This window comes from Sporobolomyces koalae (assembly GCF_050403365.1).
Source record: "Sporobolomyces koalae JCM15063 DNA, S_koalae_JCM15063T_v1_ctg41, whole genome shotgun sequence".
Classification (NCBI taxonomy): Eukaryota; Fungi; Basidiomycota; class Microbotryomycetes; order Sporidiobolales; family Sporidiobolaceae; genus Sporobolomyces; species Sporobolomyces koalae.
The window spans coordinates 34,138-60,040 of record NW_027481730.1 but is presented as its reverse complement, the minus strand read 5'-3'; the positions used below and the strand labels follow the sequence as shown (position 1 = coordinate 60,040).

General features: G+C 53.5%; 6 protein-coding genes across 6 annotated transcripts; 4 read left to right on the top strand and 2 right to left on the bottom strand.

The window, feature by feature from the left end:
• Window positions 1-28: 28 nt before the first annotated feature.
• JCM15063_001621 (uncharacterized protein) lies at window positions 29-5,024 on the top strand (the record flags this gene model as incomplete). The annotated part of the gene is made up of 15 exons (XM_076680606.1): window positions 29-73; window positions 150-175; window positions 243-386; window positions 454-664; window positions 754-931; window positions 1,004-1,499; window positions 1,571-3,176; window positions 3,250-3,317; window positions 3,391-3,589; window positions 3,670-3,984; window positions 4,072-4,260; window positions 4,355-4,526; window positions 4,610-4,756; window positions 4,836-4,900; window positions 4,974-5,024. The coding sequence occupies 15 exons, from the start codon at window positions 29-31 to the stop codon at window positions 5,022-5,024; spliced, it is 3,912 nt and encodes a 1,303-aa protein (XP_076532256.1).
• A 2,579-nt stretch (window positions 5,025-7,603) lies between these two features.
• Window positions 7,604-9,881, top strand: JCM15063_001620 (uncharacterized protein; the record flags this gene model as incomplete). Its single annotated transcript, XM_076680605.1, has 4 exons — window positions 7,604-7,742; window positions 7,827-7,913; window positions 8,644-8,925; window positions 9,706-9,881. 4 exons carry the CDS (start codon window positions 7,604-7,606, stop codon window positions 9,879-9,881), a joined length of 684 nt encoding a protein of 227 aa, XP_076532255.1.
• A 1,913-nt stretch (window positions 9,882-11,794) lies between these two features.
• Window positions 11,795-12,717, bottom strand: JCM15063_001619 (uncharacterized protein; the record flags this gene model as incomplete). Its single annotated transcript, XM_076680604.1, has 4 exons — window positions 11,795-11,974; window positions 12,064-12,265; window positions 12,355-12,425; window positions 12,490-12,717. 4 exons carry the CDS (start codon window positions 12,715-12,717, stop codon window positions 11,795-11,797), a joined length of 681 nt encoding a protein of 226 aa, XP_076532254.1.
• A 266-nt stretch (window positions 12,718-12,983) lies between these two features.
• JCM15063_001618 (RNA-binding protein) lies at window positions 12,984-14,618 on the top strand (the record flags this gene model as incomplete). Its single annotated transcript, XM_076680603.1, has 7 exons — window positions 12,984-13,027; window positions 13,103-13,212; window positions 13,293-13,356; window positions 13,453-13,915; window positions 13,979-14,302; window positions 14,383-14,503; window positions 14,575-14,618. The coding sequence occupies 7 exons, from the start codon at window positions 12,984-12,986 to the stop codon at window positions 14,616-14,618; spliced, it is 1,170 nt and encodes a 389-aa protein (XP_076532253.1).
• A 1,836-nt stretch (window positions 14,619-16,454) lies between these two features.
• Window positions 16,455-20,304, top strand: JCM15063_001617 (uncharacterized protein; the record flags this gene model as incomplete). The annotated part of the gene is made up of 5 exons (XM_076680602.1): window positions 16,455-16,457; window positions 16,637-16,834; window positions 16,929-17,416; window positions 17,492-19,021; window positions 19,098-20,304. 5 exons carry the CDS (start codon window positions 16,455-16,457, stop codon window positions 20,302-20,304), a joined length of 3,426 nt encoding a protein of 1,141 aa, XP_076532252.1.
• A 682-nt stretch (window positions 20,305-20,986) lies between these two features.
• JCM15063_001616 (uncharacterized protein) lies at window positions 20,987-25,464 on the bottom strand (the record flags this gene model as incomplete). The annotated part of the gene is made up of 11 exons (XM_076680601.1): window positions 20,987-21,616; window positions 21,679-21,810; window positions 21,879-22,208; window positions 22,274-22,372; window positions 22,442-22,602; window positions 22,689-22,800; window positions 22,906-24,547; window positions 24,639-24,909; window positions 25,099-25,123; window positions 25,273-25,299; window positions 25,405-25,464. The coding sequence occupies 11 exons, from the start codon at window positions 25,462-25,464 to the stop codon at window positions 20,987-20,989; spliced, it is 3,489 nt and encodes a 1,162-aa protein (XP_076532251.1).
• Window positions 25,465-25,903: the final 439 nt, after the last annotated feature.

Below are 25,903 nucleotides of genomic sequence, written 5' to 3'. Positions count from 1 at the left end.
TCTCTCCCTAAGAGAGGTCTGCTCAATTATGGCCGCCAAGAACTCTTACTCTGTGCAGAGCTTGCTGCAAAAGGTACCTCTCTCCTCTGCTCTGAAACAAGTTGGACCCCACACACCGCTCACCTCTCGCTCGCTTCCACCGTCTCTAGCTCAAGAACCCCGATGCCGACCTCAGGTAGGCACTCAAATCTCGCTCTGAACGGCCCACACGCGCTGACCTCCCGACTCGGCACCCATCACAGGTTCATGGCTCTGCAAGACTTGATCAACGAAGCGACCCAGCCTACCTTCTCGATCGACGATTCAACCGAGCACCAGCTCGTCGAAGCCGTCATCTCACTCCTCGTCGACCCGAACGGCGAAGTAAAGTCGTCCGCCGTCAAAACGTACAAATCTTCCTCTCTCTCTCCACGCCTCTCTTGTCGTCATTGACATGGTCCTTTCTGAAAACAGTCTCGCAACGTTGACTCCGAGTGTCAACCCATCGAGGATTAGAAGCATCATTGACAAACTGGTCGCATTGACCAACTCGACCGATGAAGGCGTGCGCGACATTGCTTCGCTCGGACTCAAAATGGTCGTCGCCGAAGTCCAGCCTGGTTCGACCCTCGCAACTACCTGTTGCAAGGACCTCGTACCAGAAGTACTCAACCAATTGACCCAAGTGAGAAAGAGAAACCCTACCCCTCTCCGTTTTCCGTTCACTTCTTTTGATCAATTTCCTGATGATTGAGGGGCGGTGTTCGGCTTTAGGATGCATCTTCTGCCGAACTCTTGATCGATTCGCTCGGTCTGCTAGCCGATATCCTCGCACGCTTCGACACGACCGTCAGGACGATGCCCCAGCTGCAACAAAAGATCTTGCAAGCTTCCGTACCCTTGCTCGGTCACTCGCGACCGGCAGTCCGCAAACGCACTGTCGCTACCATTGGTATGCCCAAATCCCATCCTCTGAAATAGTCTCCAATTGACTCAAAATTTCGATTTCGGGTTTCCGTTCAAGCATCTTTGATCCCGACGACTTCCTCGACTTCTCCACTGTTCCCTACCCTCTTGTCCGATACTCTCCTCCCTTCCCTCTCTGCTTCAAATTCATCCTCTTCCTCACCTTGCGACAAACTCCTCACTTCGATCTCGTTGATCTCGGCCATCGCAAGAACTTCACCTGCCCAACTTGGACCGCACGTTTCGACCCTGATCCCACTCGTGTTGAGCGCGATCCGAAGTTCGACGAGTCGCAACGATGAACAAGAACAAGTCGAAATCAAAGAGGGAGGGTTGACGTGTCTCGAAAGTTTGACGATCCATTGTTCGAAACAGTTGAAAACTGGACCCCCTGGACTCGTGGCCGAGATTGTCGAACTCGCGAAAGACATGTTGAAGTTTGATCCAAACTTTGCTGGAGGGGATGAAGACGAAGAAGATGGTGATCAGGAAATGCAGGTCGAAGGTGATGCCGACGACGAAGATGATCTTGATCAGGACGATTTCGAAGACGAGTAAGTCGTCGAACCGGTTTCCAACAGTTTCGATTTTGAAAATTCTGACGCACTGTGGTTCTCCACCTCAGGTACGACGATGAAGACGACACATCGTGGCGAGTACGAAGGAGCGCGGCCAAACTTCTCTCTTCCCTGATTCAAACTCGACCCGACCTCCTCTCGACCTTTATCAAATCTGTATCTCCGACATTGATCTCGAGGTTCGGAGACCGAGAAGAAACGGTCAAGGTTGAAGTTTGGACAACTCAGATCGTCTTGCTCAAAGTGACGAGAGATCAAACTGGTGCGGTCGCGATCATTGCCCCGAGTGGTACGATCGATGGAGTCGGAGGCGCGAGTCCTAGGAGCGGGCTCAAGAGGAAGCGCAGTGACGAAAACATGGTTGATGGAGATTCGAACGGACCTCTCGGATTGTTGAATGCTCAAGCTCCCAAGATTGTGAGATCGATCGTCAACCAATTGACTTCGAAATCGCTCTCGACCCGTCAAACCGGGTTCGCACTCCTACACGAACTCATTTCGGTCTTGTCCCGAGGTCTCGAAACTCAAATTCCCCTTGTCGTAACTCGCATCGAAGCCGCGCTCAAGACTTCGGACAATACTGGACTCTCGGGAGCGGCGACTCAGCTCAAGATTCAAGTCTTGTCCCTCTTGTCTCTATTCTTCGAAACTCATCACCCCAAGACGTACACGGACGAATTGAGTCGGATCGTGCCACTCATCGTCAGTGCCATCTCGGATCGATTCAACAAGATCGCGAGTCAAGCGTTCGTCACGGCTTCGTCTCTCATCAAAGCGCTCCGTCCAATCTCGTCGTCCACTGCCACGAGTTCGACTTTGCCCGTGAATCTTACTCCTCAAATCGTCGAGTACCTCACCTCGATCTACCAAGCGACCATGCAGCGTCTGCAAGGACCCGATGCCGACGAGGAAGTGAAAGGCAAAGGGATCCAAACCCTCGGTACGCTCCTGTACCATGCGGGAGATTACGCCGCCGGAGACCTCTCGACCGCACTGTCGTTCCTTCGAGATCGACTCAAGATTGAAGTTCAGAGGATCGTTGCCGTACAGACGGTCGGACTCGTCGCGAGTTCCCCCGTGTTGTCCAAAAACGAACAAGAGTTTGATCGATTCGTACTCGAATCGTTGTCGGAAGTTTCAACCTTGTTGAGAAAAGTGCATCGACCTCTCAAAGTCGCGGCATTCGAAACGATCGATCAACTCTTGGTCAAGGTCGTTCGAGGAGTTCCACCTGAAACGTGTTCAAACTTGGTTCAAGATTTGCAACCCTTGTTGACCGATCACGATGTCAACTTGTTGCCTCACGCGTTGCACACGACTGCAAGACTGTTGAAGGCGGAACCGAACGCCGCTCGACAAGAGATCGATCAACAAGGTGGACTCTTGGTCAAAGTGCTGCAACTCGTCGAATCGCCACTCGTGCAAGGTCCCTCGCTCGAAGGGTTGTTGGAGTTTTTCGAAGCGTACTTGGAGAGTGGAGCCGATGGCAAACGTCTAGTCCAAGCACTCGTCGAATCGGCGACGGACAAGTCGGCAAACCAAGGGATTCAGCAATTGATCACGACGAGTCGATGCGTCGGGTTGATCGTCAAGAAGAGTTCGGGAGATCAACTCGGAAGCGAGGTCGTTCGAGATAACGAACAGGTACTCAAAGTAAGCTGAAAGACATTTTCTGAGCGTGGTGATATTCGACTCACGATTGTTCTTTGTTCGTCCACTTCACAAGTCTTCGAAACCTTCAACTGCCTCTCTCGTGCTCGCTTTGCTCACGCTCGGTGAAATCGGGCGCGTCACGTGAGATCCTCGTTTCCTCCTTCGCTTCACCTCTGTGATCTATAACTGATGGCGAATCTTGACGAGAATGTAGGGATTTCTCCTCGCATGCTTCGGCATTCAACCTCATTGTTGAACATCTCGGGGCTGGCGCCGAAGACGTTCGTCGATCTGCTGCTTTCGCTGCGGGCAACGTCGCGGTCGGCAACACGCACAAGTTTTTGCCAACAGTCCTCGAGATCATCCAGACCGATGACAAGAAGAGGTACCTGGCTCTGCAAGCGCTCAAAGAGGTCAGACAAACTAGTCGCTTCTTCTCGTCTGGGGATCGTTTGTATTTCGAGACTGAGCAAAAGGTTTGCCATGATCACAGGTCATCATCCACTCTTCGCCTGAAGCCCTCGCAAGTCTCTCTGATTCACTTTGGGCTCCTCTCTTCGAACATTACGACAACGAGGAAGAGTCAACCCGAAATGTCGCAGCAGATTGTATTGGTCACCTCACGACGAGTAACCCTGCTCGATACCTGCCACAACTCCAAGCGCGACTCGCGTCAGAATCGGCACACGAACGTGCGACCGTCATTGCGGCATTACGATTCACGTTCACGAACGACTCGACGAGTTACGACGAGTTGCTCGCTCCGATCATTGTCGAATTCTTCAAACTCATGAAAGATTCCGATCTCGTGAGCCTCTTTCTTTTTCTTTCCGTCTCTTCGTAAATCTCGGTTTGTGCACTCGAGTCTGATTTTCGTTCTTGCTGCTGGTAAAAGGGCGTTCGACGCTTGACGCTCTCTTCGCTCAACTCTGCCGCACACAACAAACCTCACCTCGTGCGAGACCACCTCTCGACTTTGCTTCCCGAACTGTACGCGCAGAGTATCGTCAACAAGGATTTGATCAGGATCGTCGAGATGGGTCCTTTTAAACACAAGGTCGATGACGGACTCGACATTCGCAAGGTACGCTTTCGAGTTATCTCTTTCTCTAGTTCTTTTTTGCTCTTCCAGAAACCGGAAAGAACAAGATCGCTCACTCTTGGTGGTGGGTATACAGGCTGCATACGAGTGCATGCACTCGATCTTTGAAACCTGTTTCCAAGAGATCGATGTGGAACCGTTCTTGGCTCGAGTCCTCGCGGGTTTGAACGACGAGGAAGAGATCAAGAAAATCTGCTACATCTTGATCGTCAAACTTGCTCAAGCGAGTCCCGACATTGTGGCCATTCGTAAGCTCTCGTCTCCATTTGTCTCGACCACGGTTTTCTTGGAAGAACATGTTTGCTGATTTTGCGCTTTGGGGTAAACACAGATCTCGACGAGACAGTTCCTCCGTTCACAGAACCTTTCAACTTTGTCATGAAGGACAACTCGACGAAACAAGATGCTGAGCGATCGATCGAACAACAAAAGAGTATCACTCGATGCGTCGCCGTGTTGGGTCGACTTGCTACTCGTGGTACGCGTCCTTTGGCTCTTCTCACGTGAACCCATGCAAGACAAAAGCTGATGGAAATGGTATTTCATCGTTTTTTCAGAAGTCGCGCCTCTGTTCTCCGAGTTCCTTGCGACCAAAATTGTTCAAGGATCAATGTCGAGCGAGGTAGATCGCTTCGTTTCTCTTTATGGCACTGTTTCATACCAGCTGACACACTGGAAAATTGACCGACTTGCAGTACAAAGAAGCCTTGAGGACTTCTCAGGCCGTCTCGATGGAGCTCGACTGAAAGACGGCCGGCACCCTCAAGTTTTTCAACTTTTGATCCCCGAAATCGTTCTCCCCCCTCGCAAAATTTCTCCGCTTTCAGCCATTTCTCTCTCACTGTCTCTTTCTGTCTCGTTAAGTGTGCGTCTCTGCTTCTAGCTCGTGTCTCTTTGAATCAAAATTCTTCGCAATGGCAGTGGTTCCTCTCCTCTCTATCGCAGGATTTTCCCTTTCAAGCCTGAGCTATCGCACGGGCGGAACGGACTCACGCCCTATGTGCAGCCTCGGCTATTGATCCGCTGCGTGTTCCTTACAGACGGTATCGATCGGGATCGTTGCTGAGGAACCTGCGCGTTAGCATCCGCGGTTGCGCCGGAGGGTTCAACGTTCAGGCCTTCGTTCGCTCTGTTCCCGTCTCGAACCTCGTGATGATCTTGCTTTCCTACAGATTTTGTGACGAGTCTTCTCCCGAATGGCGGCTCCGATCGACCGCGTGACATTGCAATTTAGTCCCGATGGTCAGGGAACGGCTGCGACCATGCTTCAACAATCGCTCGACACCTTCAACGCTCTCCGGCCCAAGGAACATCCGGTACAAGCCATCATCCTCAGTGAGAAGCGTTGATCGTCACGGACTCGATAGGAGTCTACGCACAGGTGCCAAGGTCCTTATACTTTGTCGGAGAGCGCAGGTGATGTCGCGCTTTGGATGTGGTATACAACTGCCAGTGAATCTGCCGACTTCGATGCAGCCTTTCTCGAAAGGATCGAAGCTGAAGGTAACTTAGGCGTACCGACCACACAGGCAGTACGTTCTTCAATACTGGACATCAGTCCGCGGGTATGGGCTCATTTTCACCTTTTAGACGCTCGATGTCCTCCTTTATCAAGATACCGTGACGGATGGGACGCCAAGGAGGTTACGGTCGTTTGCAGAGTTCCTCCGCAATCGGTCCCTTGCAAGCTCATATGTTCCTGGCTGGCTACCTCCTTCTGTTCGTCCTCGTGACGCCTTCTATGCCCCTCGAGACTTGGATCCACACAGGTGCGGATTTTTCGGGCATCTCCCGATACAACTCGCCTAACGCAACTACTCCGATCTCTGCTCAGGACGCCCGTCATAGCTCATTCTCTATATGTTGACTCAGTGCGTCCAGTCATCAACCCACAGTTGTTCGAAAGCTATATCGTGCAGTTTCCGGACGAGTACAGCCCAGGAGTCGAGGTCAAAGTCGCGCTTCCCGCTTTGTTGCTCATGCGATTCCTTCGACGAATCCGACTCGAGCGGACCCTGGAACGTTCCACGCGGAATTCGAATTCAATTTCGCAGCAAGGGGTGCACCGCAATCGTCGTAACGAACAAGTACGACTTTTGAGATTACTCGTCGAAGGATTGGACAAAGGAGGATACGACATGCCCGGTGAAGGCCGCCCTTACCTGGTTGATCCAATCTTACTCGCTCAAGCTCGAGGCGATCGTCGCATTGAAGTCTCTCAGGCGGATCAATGGCGTGGAAGACGTTTAAGATCTTTCCTGACCGGGAAGGTCGCCCGACAGCAAGCGGCATGGCAAGTCGGACTGGAGTCTGACGATTCGAATCAAGCTCGAATCTCAGAGCTCGTGGATCGCAACATGGAGGCATTCAGGCTCGTCAGGCAATGGGCAAGTTCAGTCGATCGCTGCAAAACCTAGGAGAGAAGCATGCTGACCGCAATCTTGTCGCGAGTTGCTTCCACAGCTCCGGACTGAACCACAAAGGTCGGAACGTTCTTTGTCGAGGCGGATCATGTCAGAGGTGGGTACCGCAAATCTTCTGCTCCATAATGACAGGGACGGGCCGGGTTGCGGAGAGCTGAACCCTTTGGTGGCTATGCGGATTCCGCGAATTCAATCCTTTCCGAGCTCAATCTCGAACAGGCGTTCCAAACTAGCTGTCACAGCGCATCCGCTTGTGCGGCCTCCTTAGATCAGTGCGCTGTCACGAGAAGGTCCTGTAGGAGCACGCATCTTGGATTCCTGTTGTGCCTTCCGATCTTTTTTTCAAATTAGTGGGTGCCTATCTATTGACCTGTCACGTCACTTATCAGCCTCTCCTCTTCTTCGTCGGAATATCATCTTATCAGTCCCAAACGATGCACGCCTACAGACCGCCTGAGAAGAGGTCTCGAAAACTTCCTACTTCCGCCGCCGAGCCTTCCAGTAGTGCAAATATTACCCTTTTGTTGGCGCTGGTCGCTTCTCGGGTACTGATGGCGCGCTGGGAGCCACCACTCAAGTCCGGCAATCCTAAGACCGCTCGCAGGGCCTCTGAAAGTGATGTTCATCGCTGGACCGGGATCGAGGGAGACAGTCCTGGGCTATGGTCCTGGCGAATTCGGGCTCGCGCACTGCGTGCAGCCGCTGCTTGCAATACGCTGCGTGGTCGCTATAGATGGTAGCTATCGCCGATCGCCGATCGGGACCGCTGCTGGGGAACCTGCGCGTTCAATTCCGCGGTTGCGCCGGAGGTCAACGTTCAGGCCTCGGTTCGCGCTATTTCCGTCTCGAGCCTCGTGAGCGATCTTGCTCTTCTACGGATCCTGTGACGAGTCTTCTTCCGGATGGCGACTCCGATCGACCACGTGACATTGCGAGCCGCTCCTGATGGCCAGCTAGTAGCCGCGGTCATGCTTCAACAGTCGCTCGACAACTTCAATAACACCCAGCGCAAGGAGCCTCCGGTCAAAGCCATCATTCTCGGTAAGAAACGTTGATGGCACCAGAATCAATGCCACTCTACGCACACCAGGTACTGATGTCCTTATATTTTGTCGGGAAGCGCAGGCGATGCCGCTCTCTGGCAGTGGTATCAAAAGGTCTCTTCAAGGGGCATGTTCGACGAAGCCGTGATTCGCATGATGGAAGCTGAAGGTGATCTGCGCGTACCCACCACGCAGGCAGTACGTTTTTTCAATCCTGAATTTTTATCCGTGGGCATGTGCTCATTCCCCACGTTTAGACTCTCGATGTCCTCCTGTATCAAGACAACGAGACGAATGCGACGCCAAGGACGATACAGTTGGCCGCAGCTTTCCTCCGCGAATCGCCCCTTGCGATTGCATTTGTTCCTGGCTGGAGACCTTCACCTCATCGTCCCCGCGACGCTTTTTATGCCCCTCGATACCCACACTTACACAGGTGCGAAGCTCTCGAGTATCTCTCGATACTCAAGGACGTCTTGACTCGACTGACCAGTTGACGGCGACTCTGTTCAGCACGCCTGTCATTGCTCATCGTTTACATGTGGACTCCGCGCGCCCGGTTGTGCCAGGATGGTTGTTCGATATTTACAACCTTCGTCTTCCAGCCACCTCCGAATCAGACACCAAGGGCCAAGTGGCCCTTCCCGCTTTGTTGCTCATGCGATTCCTTACACGAATTCGATTCGAGCGGAACCTGGAACTTTCTCCACATATTTCAATTTCGCAGCGAAGGGAGCACCACAATCGTCGTAACGAACAAGTCCGACTTTTGAGATTACTCGTCGAAATGTTGCGCGCAGGAGGATACGCAAATCCCCGTAGCAGCGATTTGGTTTCTCCAATCCAACTTGCCGCAGCTCGAGACGATCCTGATATCCCAGTCTTCCTGGCGGATTTAGTTCATGGAAAATCTTTCCTCACGCTCGAGGTTGCCCAAGAGTTTGCCCAAGACCAAGCGGAATGGCAAGCCCGACTCGAGTCTGACGCTTCGAATCAAGATCAAATCTCGAAGCTCGCGGAGCGCAACAGGGAGGCATTCACGCTCGTCAAGCAATGGGCAAGTCCTGGCAATCGCGACAACGTCTTGGAGAGGAGCATGCTAATCGCATGTGTGTCCCAACTTGCTGACACAGCTCGACAGAGGGCCGGAACATTCTTTGTCGAAGCGAATGATGTCAAAGGTGTGTATCTCGAACAGTCTGCTCTATGTTCACAGAGACGAAGAGTGATCACTGAGAGCTGAAACCTCTGCTGACTGCGCGAGTTCCGCGAACAGAATCCTTTCCGAGCTGAATCTCGACGAGACGGTCCAAAATAGCTGGTACAGCGCATACGCTAGTGCGACCTCCAGATCACGGCTCGCTGTCACGAGATCGCCCTGCAGGAACACAGCCTTTGGATTCTGACTGCCGGCTTTGCTGTTTTGTCTTCCGATTCCTCCTTCAACCTCTCAACTTCCTTGCCTCTTGACTTATTTTGCCACGCGCTAGCCTCTCTTCTTCTTCGTTAGGATATGATGTTAGTGATACACGCCTATAATCCGTCTTCGAAGAGCTTCCGGAGACTCTAAGCAAGCGAGCGCCCACTTCAGCAACTACCCTTCCAGTAGCGCAACTATATACTGAACCTCTTTGCTGTCGCTCGTTGCTTGCTGTCGCCTGGTGCTTTTCGGGTATTTATGGGCGATCCTGCGACCGCTGATAGGGCCTCTGAGGGATTGTCATCGCTGGACCGGGTTTCGAGATAGTCGTAAGAATATGGTCTGGCGAGTCGGGCTTGCGCACTGCGAGAAGCCCCTGCTTGCGATCCGCTACATGGTCGCGAATCAATAGATAGTATCGATCGGGATCGTGGCTAGGGAACCCGCGCGTTCGTATCCGCGGTTGCGCCGGAGGGTTCAAGGTTGAGGCCTCCGTTCGCGCTGTTTCCGGTTCGCATCGGGTTATCTTGCTTTCCTACAGATCTTGTCACGAGTCTTCCCCCGATGACGACTCCAAGCGACCACGTGACATTGGGCTACCAGCCTGCTGGTCAGCTAGCGGCCGCGATCATGCTTCAACAAGCGCTCAAAAATTTCAATGACCATCAGCTCAAGGCGGAACCGGTCGAGGCCATCATTCTCGGTGAGAATCGTTGATTCCATCAGGCTTGACGAAAGTCTACAAGCACCAGGTGACAATGTCCTGATCTCGTCGGGAAAGCACAGGCGATGTCGCTCTTTGGGCGTGGTACAGATCTGCAACGTTCGAGCCGGACGTTACTCGGATGATGGAAGCTGAAGGGAAATTGCCCGTACCGATCACGCAGGCAGTACGTTTCAGGACTGAACTTTTATCCGTGGGCATGTGCTCATTTGCCCCTTTTAGACACTCGATGTCCTTTTGCATCGACGCACTGTGACGACTTCGACGCCAGGCATTCTGCAAATGGCTGCCAATTACCTTTGTGATCATCCCCTTGCGGAGTCATATGTTCGAAGCTGGACACCTCCTCGTTCTCGTCCTCATGACGTTTTTTACGCCCCTCGAGCTTCGACCCCACACGAGTACGGAGCTCTTAAGATTTTGAATCGTCACAGGCGTTTGGATCCGAACGCGACTGACGCGAGGATTTCGACCTCTCTACAGGGAGCCCGTCATTGCTCATCATTTAAATGTCGACTATGAGCCTCCGGTTGAGGCTAGCGGGTTGTTCCAAAGCTACCACCGTCATTTTCCAGACGGTTGCAGCCCAAGCATCGAGGTCAAAGTGGCGCTTCCCGCTTTGTTGCTCATGCGATTCCTTCAACGAATTCGTGAGGAGCGGGACCTGGAACTTTCCGCACGCGAATGTATTTCGCAGCAAGGGATGCACGGCAATGCAAGTGCGCAGCAGACGGTGCATCGCAATCGTCGTAACGAACACATACGACTTTTGAGATTACTCGTCAAACTCTTGTTCAGCGGACGTCATGCCCTTCCCGGTGAAAACAACTTGGTTGCTCTAAGCCTACTCGCTCAAGCTCAAGGCCCTGGTCGCACCGTCTCCGAGGCAGATCAACTTGATGGAACATCCTTCCTCACGTATGAGTTCGCCCAAGAACAAGCGGAATGGCAAGCCGGACTCGAGCCTCACGCTTCGCATCATCGGATTCAGGATCTCACGACTGCCAACATGGATGCATTCCACCTCGTGTGGGGATGGGCAAGTATCCATTTACGGCGATATCTGGAGAGAAGCATGCTGACCGCGTTCTTGTCGTGAGTTGCTTCCACAGCTCCGACCCAGACAATTCAGGTCGCAAACTTCTTTGTCAAAGCGGAGCATGTCAGAGGTATGACCAAGAATGGTGTCCACCTGACTCGCAGAGACAAAGAGGGATCACTGAGAGCTGAAACCTCTGGTGGCTGAGCAATTCCCGTGATTAGGGTCCTTTCCGAGTTGAATCTCGACGAGACGTTCCAAAGTAGCGCGCGCAAGTTTCTCGCTGGACGTCTCTTGTCTTGTCGTTTGTCGCTTCTCAGTATTCAGGATAGAGTTTTCGAAAAAAAAAAGTTTATCGAGTTCTTTGTGGTTATGGTTTGGTTTGTTGAGCTTGAAAGGTTCGGACTAGTTGAAGGAGACAAAAAAAAATTATAGCTGTGCAAGTACACGATTCGACAGCATCCACAAGGGTCGAGAGGAAGAGAGACAAACATAAAGAGCTCGGTGTTACGTACACTCGAGAGCAAGGGACGAGTGTCGGAAACACTTCGGGACCTTTGTTGCATTGAAATTGTTTTTTCGTCACGCTCTTAGGCCCAAATTCAATATCGCTCGCACGATGTTCCGAGTCGCTTCGGGCAACCACATGCATCTCGGAAGCGATCTCGGATCGATTCTCAAGGCGATGGTTTTTTCGGCTCTTCGAATTCCGTGCGAGCTAGAACCGTGTTTGGGTAATACAAAGACAACAAGTTACGAAAGTCTGGATACCGAAGACAAAAAGAGAGAGAGAGGGAGAGACAGAAACACAGCACAAAACCGAGATTGCGGTTTGGGAAAAGGAAATCGGGATGGCCTAAATCGAAATCAGGTGGAAGAGGACGCAACAGCTGCTGCTCCTCCATTCGAACCGAACGTGAGTTTGATGCGTTTCGGGTTTGGGGCCGAGTGCGATTGCGGTTGCTGTGGCGGAAGCGATTCGTCCGTCTGTGCTATCCGCTTCGATTGCGTCGATTGATTCTTGTCGGCAGTCGGAGCAACGCACTTCTACGCGTCAGAGGAAGGAAATAGAATAGGAATAAGAGGAAAGTTCAGGAATGGAGGACAAAGCTCGCCAGCGATCTTCCGAGACTTACAACCGAGACTCCGTTCGAGTCGACTCCAAGTTCTTGTTCCAACACTTTCCTCCTTTTGGATTCTTCTTCTGCAAGTTCCGGTTCTTGCTTGATCCTTTGATCCGGTTCCTGATCGACTTCATCTTCGTCGTCGGAAAAGAGGTTGTCATGTTTCGGTCTCAGGTGAGCATAGTCCGACTGGTGAATCTGATCGAGGATGAGACTGTCGACGGGACGATTCGACACGAGGAAGAAAAGAAAGCGTTCGTGAGCAAGGTCGACCGTGGGGCTAGACGGAGCGTTGGAACCTACTCGACCTCGTCTTGCAATTTCTGCTGTTTCGCTTCCTTTTCTGCCAGTTCGAGCTCGAGATCTTTGCGCACCTGTACACGGACCGGATTTAGTTGAAACTCTTCATAACAGAGAGAGGGAGCGCCGAGAGCTTACCTCGATCGAGCGAAAGTACTGCGCCTGGATCTTGAGGTACCTGACCTTGAGTCGGAACCGGTGCTCAAGGTCAGGTGGGTTGCCATGGATGTGCGTTCCGTACTGCGCTTCGAGTTGCTGACTGCGTGTCGGCTGTGCGAAGTGTGCCGGTGGAGGAAGCCCTTTCCCGCCCGTTGGAGGGTGTGAAGGGTACGCCGGATACGCGCTCGACGGTCCAGGAGCTGCCATCGATACTCGAGCGCGTCGTAAGAGGGCAGATGCACGTGTTGCACCTCGCGACGCTGTTCGATTCGGTTCGCAACTTTGTGACCTTCTTCCTCTACTCGCCCGAGGACATTCCGCCTCGCGTTTCATTCGCTCGATCCATCTGTACCCTCCTGTCCAGTTTCTACAGCCGTCCGCGTCGTCTGCACGCGATTCTGCACCTTTCCTCTTGATCGCTTCTCGCGCCGCATTTCACCGCATTCTCCTCACTCAAGCCACTCTCGTACCCCATGGATCAGTTCCCAGCTCAAGTCCCCGCCGCCTATGGTCAACCGTGAGTCGAAAATTCGTCACAAAACGCTCGCTTCCTAGCCCTCGTGACTCATCTCGTTTCTTCCTCGCCGTCTAGCTCTCTCTTGGGACCAGGCGGTGAACCTCCTAAACGTGCTCACTTGTACGTTGGCAACCTGTCACCGCGTGTGACCGAATACATGTTGCAGGAAATCTTTGCCGTCGCCGGTACGTTCCTCCTTTTGTCTACGCTCTCGAGGTTTGTCCATCAAAGAGAACACTTTGCTGATGTTGATATGCGCAAACAGGTTCTGTCCTTGGAGTCAAGATCATTCCCGATCGCAACTTTCAACACGGCGGTTCAAACTATGGGTCAGTGTTACCCCTTCCTGTTTCTCTGTATACCTTAGTGCCCCCGAACTCTGAGCACAATCTGACGTGCGAGGTTGTGACGAAAACTTTCGATAGATTTGTCGAGTACCACGAGATGCAATCTGCTGAAACCGCACTCCAAACGCTCTCGGGTCGTCGAATCTTTGACATGGAGATCAAGTGCAACTGGGCGTACCAAAACACGAACCAGACCAAGGAAGATTTGACGAACCACTTCCACCTTTTCGTCGGAGACTTGTCCCCGGAAGTCAACGACCAAGTGTTGACCAAGGCGTTCCAACCGTTTGGAAGTCTCTCGGACGCTCGAGTCATGTGGGACATGAACACGGGCAAATCGAGGGGATATGGATTCTTGGCTTTCCGGGATCGTACCGATGCCGAAGCCGCGATCGCCGCGATGAACGGAGAATTTTTGGGAGCACGCGCAATCAGGTGTAACTGGGCAAACCAGAAGAACAATGGTGCTGCAGGTCCCCCAGGAGGATCAGGTAGTGGCATGTCGGGCAGCATGGGTGGTGGAGGAGGAGGAGGAGGTTCCGTGAGTAAAGATATTTATCTCCGTTCCCCTGTTACTCGCTCCTGACACTTTTTTCGGGGACAGTACGAATCTGTCGTCGCGCAATCGTCTGCGTTCAACACGACGATCTATGTCGGCAACTTGGTCCCGTTCGTCACCCAAGCCGATTTGATCCCGCTCTTCCAAGGATTCGGATACATTGTCGAGATCCGAATGCAACCTGAACGAGGATTCGCGTTCATCAAGATGGACTCTCACGAGAACGCGACGAACGCGATCGTCAACTTGACCAACACGATGGTGCACGGACGAGGTCTCAAATGTAGTTGGGGCAAAGACAGGAACGAGGGAGGAGGTGGAGGAGGAGATCGTGGAGACCGAGGACCTCCTGGTCAAGGTTATGGATCTGTATGTCTTTTCACTCTGATTCTGTTTCTCTCCGAGATGCTACGTTTTTTGTTACTGACGAAGGATCGCGATGGCTTTAGTACGGTGCACCTCAACCGCAACACCAGTACGGCGCGCCGGCTCCTGCTCCTGCTGCAGGAGGAGACCCCGCTGCCGCAATGGCTGCGTGGCAAGCGCAGTACGGAGCGCAATGGGCTGCCTGTAAGCAAGAACGCTCGTTCGATCCATTTCAAAAGGTCGTGGACTGATGTAGACTTTTAACTGACATGCAGACCAACAACAACAACAAGCGATGGGTGCTGCTCCTCCCGCTTGATCGTCGCTCTTTCGACGTGTTTCCCCTTCAAAAAGAAAATTCACTCCATTTGCATGCTTCCCTCTCTCTCTTTCCCTCTTTTCCTCTTTCCGGGTTCTCGGTATCGACTTTCACCACTCATATGCGTCATCCTTTTCGTCTGTCAGCTAGTTTGTCTCCTCTCTCCGTTTTGGGTCATTTTATTCTACACTCTCTTTCCATTCTCCTCTACTTCCCCCTCTCTTACTCTCCTTTCGTCCCTCTTCACTGTTTCCTCGATCTCTACAAGACTTCTATCGTATATCCCTATCTTCTACCCCCGCGCGAAGAGACTCCCTCCTCTCTCTCTCTTTCCTGTCTCTCTCAACTGCTTCCCCTGGGTCTGTTTCTCCCTCCACCCTTCGTTCGTCAACACTATGGACCCTCTCTTCCTTCTCTCTCGTCGCAAAAGCGCTACAGAATCAAGTTTGCACTCTTTCCTTTTTCCCCCTCTTTCCGCAATACACTACATCCTGTTTCCAGATTCCCCTCTTCTCGAACCCCAGTCCGTTGTTCTCGCTTTGTTCAATTGGTTCTGTCAGGGGAGACGACGCGTACTGTTGAGAAAAAGAGTCGATCATCAGAGAGTCGTGCGCACCCAGCGTAATAGACGAGCCTTTTCTCCGCGCGCGTGAGCAATGATTGCATGGGTACGATCAATCTGATTTTACTACCTGCGATCGGGTCAGCAGAACCTAGAACAATCGCAGGGAAAGGATATCTATACGCGGTGCAGCTGACTGCTTTCTCACTCTCTCTCTCTTTCTACCTTGTTCCTCCTCCTCCTCCTTGTTCGGTTCATCGGACGCGCGAAACTCGTGAGAATGACGCGCGTCTGCCTAGAAGTATTACAGGCAAGAACCGCTTCCCAGGGACTCTCTCTGTCAACCGATAATCTCGCTCAGAGAATGCGGTGCTCATGCTCCTTTCGCGCCTTTCTTGATAGTACAGATCAACTTCGAGAACGAGTGAATGGGCTTCAACGAATGCCCACACGCGCGCGCAATCGGAACTTGCTTTTCGGTTCCCCTCTCGGGTTCATTATCCGCGGTCGTGCGTCGAGTTTTTGGCTTTTCACTCAATCCTCCTCTTTCGACCTCTGATCAACTGACTGGAGCATTGGATATCTAGCGGCCTTCGATGCTCGGGTCACAGAAAAATAGAAAGAAAAACAAGAAAAATGGCAAAGAGGCGGTTGCGTGTATGCACTCCCGCGCCAAAGTCAATCTCTCCCTCGCGGCCCGATCCAAGTTCCGCGCCATCCGCCTACTGCACCCGACCCACTCGCAACACACGAGCCACCAACTCTTGTCCGCCTCCACGGTCTATCCGAACCGGTTCTCGCCTCGGTACTTCGCTAGCGCCCCCCCGAGAATCCGCAATCCGCCTCTCGACCCACGCGCTCATTCAACCCATCGATCGCAGTCCTACCGGGAGCCCACCGCACTCGAACCTCGTGCAGCAGTAGCGCATCAGCCTGCGCTAGATCAGAGCGGGGGTAGAGCTGGCACTGGCCACCGAGATCGAGGGCTGCGACGGGTTTGAGGGGGAAGATTGGAAGATTTGCGTGACTCGGCACTCGTCGATCCCGCTCTCGCTTCCACACAGACTCGAGCACCACCAGTAGAGTACCAAGGGTGAGTTTGGTACCTCCATTCATTCGAGTCGTCGACGTCGGGTTTGCGAGATTGGCGATTAGTCCGGATCCCGCGCCGAGGCGATTTCGCTCATCATCGAAACGCTACTGACCGCGGCCACCCTTACCGCTCGTCTGTCCGTTCCACAGGATTTCCGAGCTTTCGAGCGAGAAGTACCGAGATGGTGAGCCCCTCTTCCTTGCCTGGGTGCTTCGGCTCGACGCCCGCAGTCGCGAACACGCAACCCTCAGGAAAACGCTGACCTAAACTTCTCCGCATTCATTCACCCTTTTCTCCCCCTCCTCTCTTCTCCCCTATTTCACGTGCTTGTTTCTTGCACTTTCGACTTGGCTGCTAAAATAGGCTCGCTCGAACGTGCTCGACAAGATCAGGCCATCGTCTCCACAGAAGGAGAGCGGTGCCACCACCACTCGCACGACTTCGCCAACCAAGCCTCCAGTCTCGACCTCGGCTTCAACTTTGGAGGAAGCACCAACACGGGCTTTGGCGAACGATCCCAAGTTTACCATCTTGATCAAGACTACCACGAAACGGGAACGAGTGCGTGTTTCGGATTGCTCTCTCTCTCTCTCTCTCTCTCGACCGGCACTCCTGACGAAAATCTCCCTGACCTTTATTGTGTGCGCCACCACAGGATCACGATTCTACCGCGGCTGCTTCCCCTCTTCCACATCCTCTCTCTCCTTCCGCACCCGCGTCTTCAAACCTGTCCCACTCGGTCTCACCCGACCCCAACGGGCACGTGTCGGCGTCCACGCTCGCAGCAGTTGACGCGCCTGCGACTACGAGCGCAATCCAATCATCGGAAGAAAAGAGCAAGAAGAAATCCAAAACCGACAAACGCAAGAATGCCAAACCTTTGAAATCCCGTTCAAATCAGAAACCCAAACCCGATGAAACCGACACGGCGCCCGTCGTCACCACGCCTTTAAGCAGTACGAAAGAGGATACTCCCATTTCGACTACTTCGAGTGGACAGGTTTCGACGACGTCGACAAAACCTGTCAGTACGAACCGAGTGTGTCATCAACACAAGAGTCTCACGAAAGGTGAAGTTCGAATGAACTGTTCCAACTTGCCCGACTGCCGAACCATCTGGTGCAAGAACTGTATCGAGAAATTGTCAGTCTCTCATTTCTCTCATCAATTACTAAATTTGTCGAAGCGGAATCTAAATTCGTTCTTGCTCGTCTTCAGTTATCTCGATTTGCTACCGAGCAGAACTTTTGTCGAAGGAACCTCTTTCCCTTGTCCTGTTTGTACGGGACAATGTACCTGTGCTTCATGTCGCAGGAAACGGAAAGGGTTGGCAAAGGAAGCGAGAAGGGCCGAGAAGACAAACAGTTGCAACAACAAGGGTGAAGCTGTCGTTACAGCCGGACATGCCAGTGCGACACCAGACCCGATCATCAAAGTTGAACAAGACGAACATAGTCAAACTGTGATTCCTGATTCGGAATCTCCTCCTCCTTCATCGGCTTTCGCCAACTCGAATGTCAACATCGATGCCACTCCGCTTGCGACGGTGACTCCTGGTCAACCCAGTGGCGGTCCTTCCACGGCGACTCCCACTTCGGGCATCCTCAAAATCAGGATCAAACCTCCGAAACGACCTCGAACCGAACGTGGCACTTTTGGAGCGCCAGATCCGACCGCGTCAACTTCGACCCTCCCGTATTCGACTCCAGATCATCCTTATGCTGGAGCATCAACCGACGAATACTCGCCGTATACCGTTGCACCTCCGGCTACCCCCGCCGTCACTGCCTCGACGAGAAAAGGTCGAGGTGGGGCTCGGAAAGGTGCTGGCAGACGGATCTCGCATGCCCCGACCCCACTCGCCTCCCCTTCGGTTCAAACTGGATTTATCGGCAATGCCGCCATGGCGGGATACGGAGCAGTTTCTCCGTTCTTTGGTTCCTCATCATCCTCGAATGTATTTGGAGGACATGCGCCAGGAGTGGGTGCGCGAGAAATTCGACCAAAACGGACCAAGAAGGTCAGTAGTCAATACGACGACTTTTCGGTCGAAGGCGTTCCGGCATTCGAAGGAGGGGAACCTGTGCCCGAACCGACGACGAAAGGGAGATGGGGAGGGTACCGTCGTGGAGCTGGAGGGAAACGCAAAATTCCTGAAGGACATCTGCATCACCACCCACACCCTCTATCACTCCCGACTGCCGAGACGGTGTTTGCCTCACGAGAACAACCGTTCTACATTGACGAGAATGGTCGTAGGAGGAGACGTCGATTGAGCGGACTCAGTTCGGCGAGTTCTTGTTCTGGGATGAGCAGTGTGGGAGATGACGAAGTCGATCAGGACGACTTGTTCGAATCGAGTTACTGGCAAGCTCAAGAAGAATCTCGACTCGAACGAGATACGGACGAACGGGTACGACATTGGTTACTCGTTCCTCCTGATGAACCTCAACCCGTGTTGGCAGGACTCGAACGCAATTTGACCGAACCGGTCGAACGGGACGAAGACGATGTAGCAGCATTCTCACCCAAGAGTTTGCGCAAGGAGAAAGTGAAATGGATCGAAGGACCCGAGAGGAGGAGGAGACGTGCACTCGCGTTGAAGAAATTGCGAGAAGAGGAAGACGCCCAGTTCAAAGGGATCTCGCAAGGGATCGTCAAGGAAGAAGCGATCGATGCAGATTCAGATGATGGATCACGAAGGTCTTTGAAACGGTCTGCAAGTTGGGATCCGATCGATTCGAAAGAGTAAGTTTCATCTATTGTTCGACGATTGCCTTGAAGAGCCGATGTACTAATCGGATGCTCGATTGTTCAAATCTAGCTTGACATCAACCCAGGACGGTCAATCTAGCATCCCTACGCGTCCGTCGAGCGCACCAATCCTTTCATCCAAGCTGGAAGCGTGCGGGACTCTGAACGCTGCAGTTCAGACAGATGGTCATCTCAGTCCACCCTCACCTTTCAGGTCTCACTTCCCTCCGACCGTGACCGATCCCTTGCCGCTTCCGCATTCGTACGAACCTCCTGCGATCGTCGTGTCGCCAGCAACTACCGCTGCCCCTTCGCCTCAACCGCCTTCGGCTCCAGCTTCAGGACATCCAACTCCCGAACTCTCTGTCACCCAACCCGATGTCGATGCGGATCTCGCTGCGAGGTCGGCCGATGACAAAAGACTCGGTTTGCGGCTACTCGATGCGATTCGAACCATCACGGGTACGAAACTCGCGATGGAAGCAATGGGACTTGCGAGCTCTGCAGTATCTTCAGCAGTTTCATCTGCCGCATCGGTACCGACTCCGGTTCCGGCCGCTCGCGTCACCTCTGCTACTACGAGCCGACCTACTCAAACCTCTTCTCTGGCCGCTACTGCTCCTCCTCCTCCGCCACCACCTTCCGATCGTGCAACATCGACCAACGTGACCTCGTCTCCGGTCAAGTTGTCACAAGGATCTTCGGATGATGGAGTGACATTTGCCTCGGCGCTCATCTCGCAAGAGCACGCCGAACACGAAGCCCTTCGAAGAGAAGAACGACATAGACTCTTGACGACCGCACTCGACCCTCGCAAAGTTTTCCGAGCCGAAGCGAAAGACAATGACGTTCACCTGCTCGAATTCGATACTGTCTCGGGATGGGAAAAGATGGATGTCGATACGGAAGAGACACCCGCCTTCAAACTCGAATACCCAGAAGAATCCCCTTCGTTCGATTTCGAATCGTTCCTCGTCACGGATCTTTCACCTCGTACTGAATCTTTTAGTCAGGTCGTTACAAACGGACTCTCGGTACCTCGACCTTTGATCAATCCTCCGGAAACTCTTTCAAAACCTCTCCACTCGTCTCACCTCGTTGTTCCTACTTGTTCTCCAAACCCCGACGACACGAATCCGTGGACTGTGCCATGCCCGGCTGGTTCAAATCACCTCCATCGTTCGAACGGAGGTGCCGCGACCCCAACTCGTGGACTCGTGATGGAACTCGATTTCGATTTTGAAGGAATCGGAGGAGGTCAAGATTGGACTCGTTGAAGTCGATGAACGTTTGCCATCTTTTATCTGGTACTGTCGATCGTGTTTTTTTGGGACTTCTTTCCCTTCTCTTTTTTGCTCATCCCCAGTATCCACTATTGTATACACTGTCCATGCTCTATTCTTTGGATCGTCGTTCCTCTCACTACCTTTGCACCACTCTACACTCTCCACTCGCAACCCCTTGTCTATTACTTTACCATCTCGAACAGAAGAAACAACAAGAAAATGTAGTACCTTTCTCAACTCTCTCTGCCTCTTTCGCGCCGTTTGGGCAACTGGAAGCAAAGCTAGTCCGATCAGATCTAGGAATGTGAGCATTCGCAAAACGAAAAAGAACGCTATGATAGGAATTTCGTGAAGAAGAAGGAGAAAATGAGCTAGAGGGGGGGAATGAACACAACAAGGTTTGGGAGTGAGAACGGGAGACAAGGGAGGAATCGTTAGAAAACAGGATCAGACAAGAAGAGAGAGTGGCAATGTAGGGGATGGGGTTGGGGGGGACAAGCGAGAATCCTGTGAAAGGTGGATCGCCGGGGGCTGAAGTCGAAGAATGATAGGAGAGGTAGAAGACTTTTCTCAAAATCGGTGAAAAGTTTAATCTAGGTTTGTTCGGGCGTAGCGGCAAGACAAGAAAAAGAGCAGAGCAAACCGTTATGTGCTCGAACGCAAGTCATGACGATCACATGTTGTTTTCGCCTTTCGGTTCGAGGTCGAGTTCGGTACTTTGACCTCCTTGACCGTTCGTGGCAAGTTCGGCTTCTTCCTTGGTAACGACTTCCATGAGAGTCTTGCCGAGACTTTCCCCAACTTTCCAGCACTTCAACCCAACGAGTCGAGTTGCTGCAAGACGCAAGACTTTGTGTGCGGTGGAACGATCCGTCAATCGACCGAGGTTCGACAGCACCGGAGTGACCGTCGAGGCACCGGTCGAGGCAGAGGCAAAGAACGCGACGAGTGTCGGATCTGTTCGATCTCGCAAGATATCGAGCGCGAGTTCACCTGCCGATTCCGATTCGGTTTGCGGTTCAGGTTTGATCAATGTGGACGATGACGAGGCATTCGAATCGTCGGAACTGTTCTCCTTGATCCAAGCGACGATAGCGAGGGTCGCGTAGAACAGACTGAAAGGCTCGAGAGGACTTTCGGTGCCGGAAGTCGAATGCGTGGTGGATGAGCATGACAAGCTGAAGAGTTGGCCCGCATGGTACAGCGTCTCGCGAGCGACCGCACCACCCTGACGAGTGGACCAGCTCGATAGATCGGCCGCGGCCGAGGCAGGCGCGCTTGAAGGCGAGACGCGGGCAAGAGGCTAAAGGGCATACGAAGCGGTGAGTGAGGTGCAGAGACTGGACAGGATGGTAAACGACATACTTGGAGGATCCTGAGCGGTAGTCGATGGGTCAGGGCAGCGAGATGAAGCATCAACGCCATCGAGCCATTCTCGGCTGTCACGGTCGGCTCGTCAACTCTGGCGAGCATTGAAGCCGGCAGCAAGACGTTGTCCTGTCAAGAGAGATTCCTCTATCAGAACAGCGCTCGTCATAATTGACTGCGAGTGATACGGAACGTACCTGAAAGTAATCGAGTCCTCGGGCCAGTGCAGTCCTTGATTCGTCTTCCGGATCCTCTACCGGTTTCGAGTCTTTTCCATTCAAGAGCGAGAAGCCGCTCAAGAGACTCTTTTCTGTCCATTTTGCATGATCGCGCGTCCAGCCCAGGGCGTGGATCGATGCCAAGACGATTGACAGGGCAAACGCGTTTTTGGATAACGCTCGCGATATCAGTGAGTCTGAGGACGTGTTCGAGCAAACGCGTTGAATCGCCAATGCAGTTGATGGCGATACAGGCGGCGAAGTTGCGGGCCGATAGGATTGTTGCCAAAGCAAGGCGGTTGGGGCATTCTAGAAGGAGAACAACGTGAGCTGGCTCTGTCTGAGGTGCGCTAACAAGTGAAGAGTCGACCCACCCAGAGGCTATCTGAGCATGGAAGTGGCGTGTCTGCGGCGTCGGCAAAGAGCGCAGCATTTTCAGTGTTCCACAACGCTGTACCCATGCAGTCCACCATCTGTGGGGGAAAACCCAAATACAGTGTCAGCAGTTACTTTCGCTTCCACTGTGCGCGAGTCAACCTCACGATTGCGCCAAATCCGAGCCTTCGAACTTCCTCGCGGTCCCTCCACTTTCTCCACTTTTCCTCGATCGACAATCCTGCCTCTGCCGATTCTTCCTCCGAACTCGACGAGACGTTGAGCCATCCTTGTCGGCGAGCGAAAGTTGTTGGCATGTTTGCGAATGCTGTAACAGGAGAATCAGGGAATGAGCGAATTTGCACGATCCTCGAGCCGAATTACGGAGCAGAATGAAAATGGCAAAAGGCTGACTCTGAGTTCGTTCGAGGTCTCGTTTGTTGCCACTGATCATACCCGTCATCAACACGATCAGAAGCGTTTGTTGCCAAGCGACCGTCCTCATGAGTGTGTTGTCGAGATCTCCCTGTGTTCAATGCGATTGTCTTGCTGTGTCAGGATGGGTCTCCCTTGCGCTCGAAAAGGACAGGAAGCGAGGCAAGATCGTGTCAATAAGGAAGGTAGTACTGACCATGACTTGCATCATCTTACGAGAGCATTCCAACAAGGCATGAGCATGCATACTCGCCCCTACGACTCGCTCGTGCGCGTACCTCGCGCCGACACTCGCGACCGCGAGCACGAGGAAACTCGGAGCCGTGTTGGGATCCCACGTCGGTTTGTGGACCAGCGGGAACAACGAGTGGTACTTGTCAAAGTACAACTGGACAAACAGTTCGAGCAGTTCAAGCCGAGGCACGTAACGTTCTGACAACGAAGGGTCTCCGAGTTCTCGGATCTTGAACAGGATGCGGTACCGAGTAGATTCAGACACGTGCGGAACTTGATCGAGCGATGACGAAGTCGATTGGTGAGGAGGAGGCGACGTTGCTCTCGAGCCGTAGCCGGTTCCACGAGCTGAAGATGGCAGTGGATCCTCGGTCGGTTCGGTCGGTCGGTACGAGAGTGGCCAAGGATCAGAAGGCGTGTGAGGGGCAGCGTGAGATAGTCGAGGAGTCTCCTCGCCCGAAGCAGTCTCGGGTGTCTCGATGTCGAGGTCCGGATCGGCAGGGTTCACGTAGGATTGATGCAGGCGGGAAGAAGAGGCAGGTTTGTGATCGTGATTAGAGGACGACGGTGCACTTTCGGGTTCAGGTGAGACCCGGGGCGTGTGGTTTGCCGAAGCGAGTTGGAGGAGCGAAACGGCGGCATTGTCAGATTCGACGATCGAATTGCGGTGGTGTCGGTTCTTGCGCGCTGCGAGAGGTTGATCCGCTGCATCCTCGTCTGCAGAGGTCGCGTACGCTTCGGCAGGCGCAGTCGGGTCTGCTTCGGTCGTGCCATTGTGCCGCATGTCAGACAGAGGTTGACTCGCAGCGGCTGCAGCCGCGGCCGCTAGCAGACCCGCTCCCAAGTCGTTCGCGGTTCCGGGAGAGGCACCCCGAGGTGTGAAGTTGTTTGAAGCTTGTCCACTGAATCCAGCTCCCAATACGGACCAGTCGATCGCTTCATCGTTCGCTCCACTCGAGATGAGGTCGAGGAAGTCGTGCGATGTCTCGCCAATCTGTCGACCGAACGAGCTGTCGTCGTAATGAGCGTTCTGAGCAGGGGCGTGTGGTGCTACGGTCGACGGTTGAGTCGGTTGGTGCTGTTGTTGCTGCTGCTGTTGTTGGTGTTGTTGTTGCTGTTGCGCAAAGGGGTTGAGGGGGGAAGCTACGTGATGGGGCAGGTTGAGGGAAGGGAACATAGACGGATTGTTATAAGCTACGCCAGGCGGTCGGTAGTTGTACGGATTCGATGTCGGTGGATAGTAGCTCGTTCCTGGTGCCGGACCAGCGAGGAAACTGTTTGGAGGAAGGGCATGGTGAGGGCCGGTCGGCCGCGGCGGCAGGCCGTACGTCTGCGGCAACGCCGGGAATGCACCGTTCGACGGTGGACGCCAGCCTTCGAACGTGGTTGGGGGAGTCGGAAGGATCGGCAGTCCAAAGTCATCATCATAGTCGGGGATGCGATCGTCCGAGTCTCCTTGTGAACCGGATGAGCCTCCTGGACTGTCGTCCGACATGGCGAGTGAAGTGGCACGCCCAGCAGCAGCTTTCGAAGGGCGGTCGAACGTGCAATCGACTCCAGCTTTTTGGCACCGCGCGCACGGGAGTTCTCCGTCACATCTCAGCCTTGAACATCCGCAAGAACCGGTGTCAGGGCTTTTCTGGTCAAGAAAAAAGAAAAAGTAAACGGTAGGGAGAGGGGGAGTGCGCGACTCACTTGCTTGAACGACACCTAGCACAGGCTCGGCCAACCCTTGGCGCCTTGACAGGACCATTGCCGTCATCCATTTGGAGGTCATGAGCGATCGCTCGCTTCTTGCCTTTCACGCTCGTGACGCTCTCGGTGCCGCTCGCTTCGGCCCTTGCGGCTTCGGCTGCCAAAGCAGCTTGCTTCTCATGCCCTTGTTGGTGACGCTTGAGGATGTCTTTGCGTGCGAACCCTTTCCCGCACGTGTCGCAAATATGGTCTTTTGCTGCTCGGTGTTTCGCTGTGGGTAGCGGTCACGAAGCGTACACAAGCCGATCGAGAAAGCCCAAAGACGACGAAGAAAAGAGGAAAGAAAAAAAAACATTAGGGAGTGGGGGAAAGGGAAGAAGAGGTGGGGATGAGAGTGACGGCAAGTTTAGCGGCGAGGATCGACTCGGTCCGAAGGAGAGGAGGAACGGGGAGGACGAACCTGTGATGTGACGGTCCAAGTGTTCCTGCAGGAGAGTGCACACGCGAGAGGGTCAGCCTGAACCGAACGAGCGGAGGGAGGGGCACCTCCCGGCACCCTCGTTTGCTCCTCTCCTCGCTCCCCACCAGCTCGCACGCGCATCTGGACTGGCTCAATCGATTGACAGGGACTCACTTGACGGGTGTACCGACTCGAACATTCCTGCAGGTGCGACGGGTCAGCCTGGGCAAGTTTTTTGCTTTGATCGCCCTGCTTTGCGATGCAGAGGCTCGCTTGCCTCTGCTCGTTGTGGACAGTCGAACTCACCGAGCACACGAACGGTCGCGCCGGGTCAAAGTCGGCAGAGGTCGGTTCCGAGCGCACCATCAGAGCGGAGCCCGGGCGAGAGCGTGAGGGCCGTCGGGTGGGAAATCGGTGGGGAGAGAAGTCTGCAAATTGTAAGGCAAAAGTTTCGAATGCACAGAGCGAAACGGGGGCACCTCGCTCCGCGGCGTCATCCGTCACTGGGTGCATCCGCGATCGTCTTGCAGGCATAGGAAAAGCTCTCGCTACTCCTAGGCCGACTCGCCGAGGGCTCTCGTGCCGTCGTGACGATTTTTTCCCCTCCGCCCCACCCAGGGCCGAGCTCTATGGAAAACAGTCACTCGCTGTTTACATGGCCTTGCGATATTCACTACAGAATACCGTACAAGCACAGGCGATCAACAGAATTTTCGAAAATAGTCGAGACGCTACCCGCGCTTCCATCCGGGACCTTTTCTTCGAGGTTGCCCAGCTGCCCAGGGCTTGTAGACTGTCGCTCGAT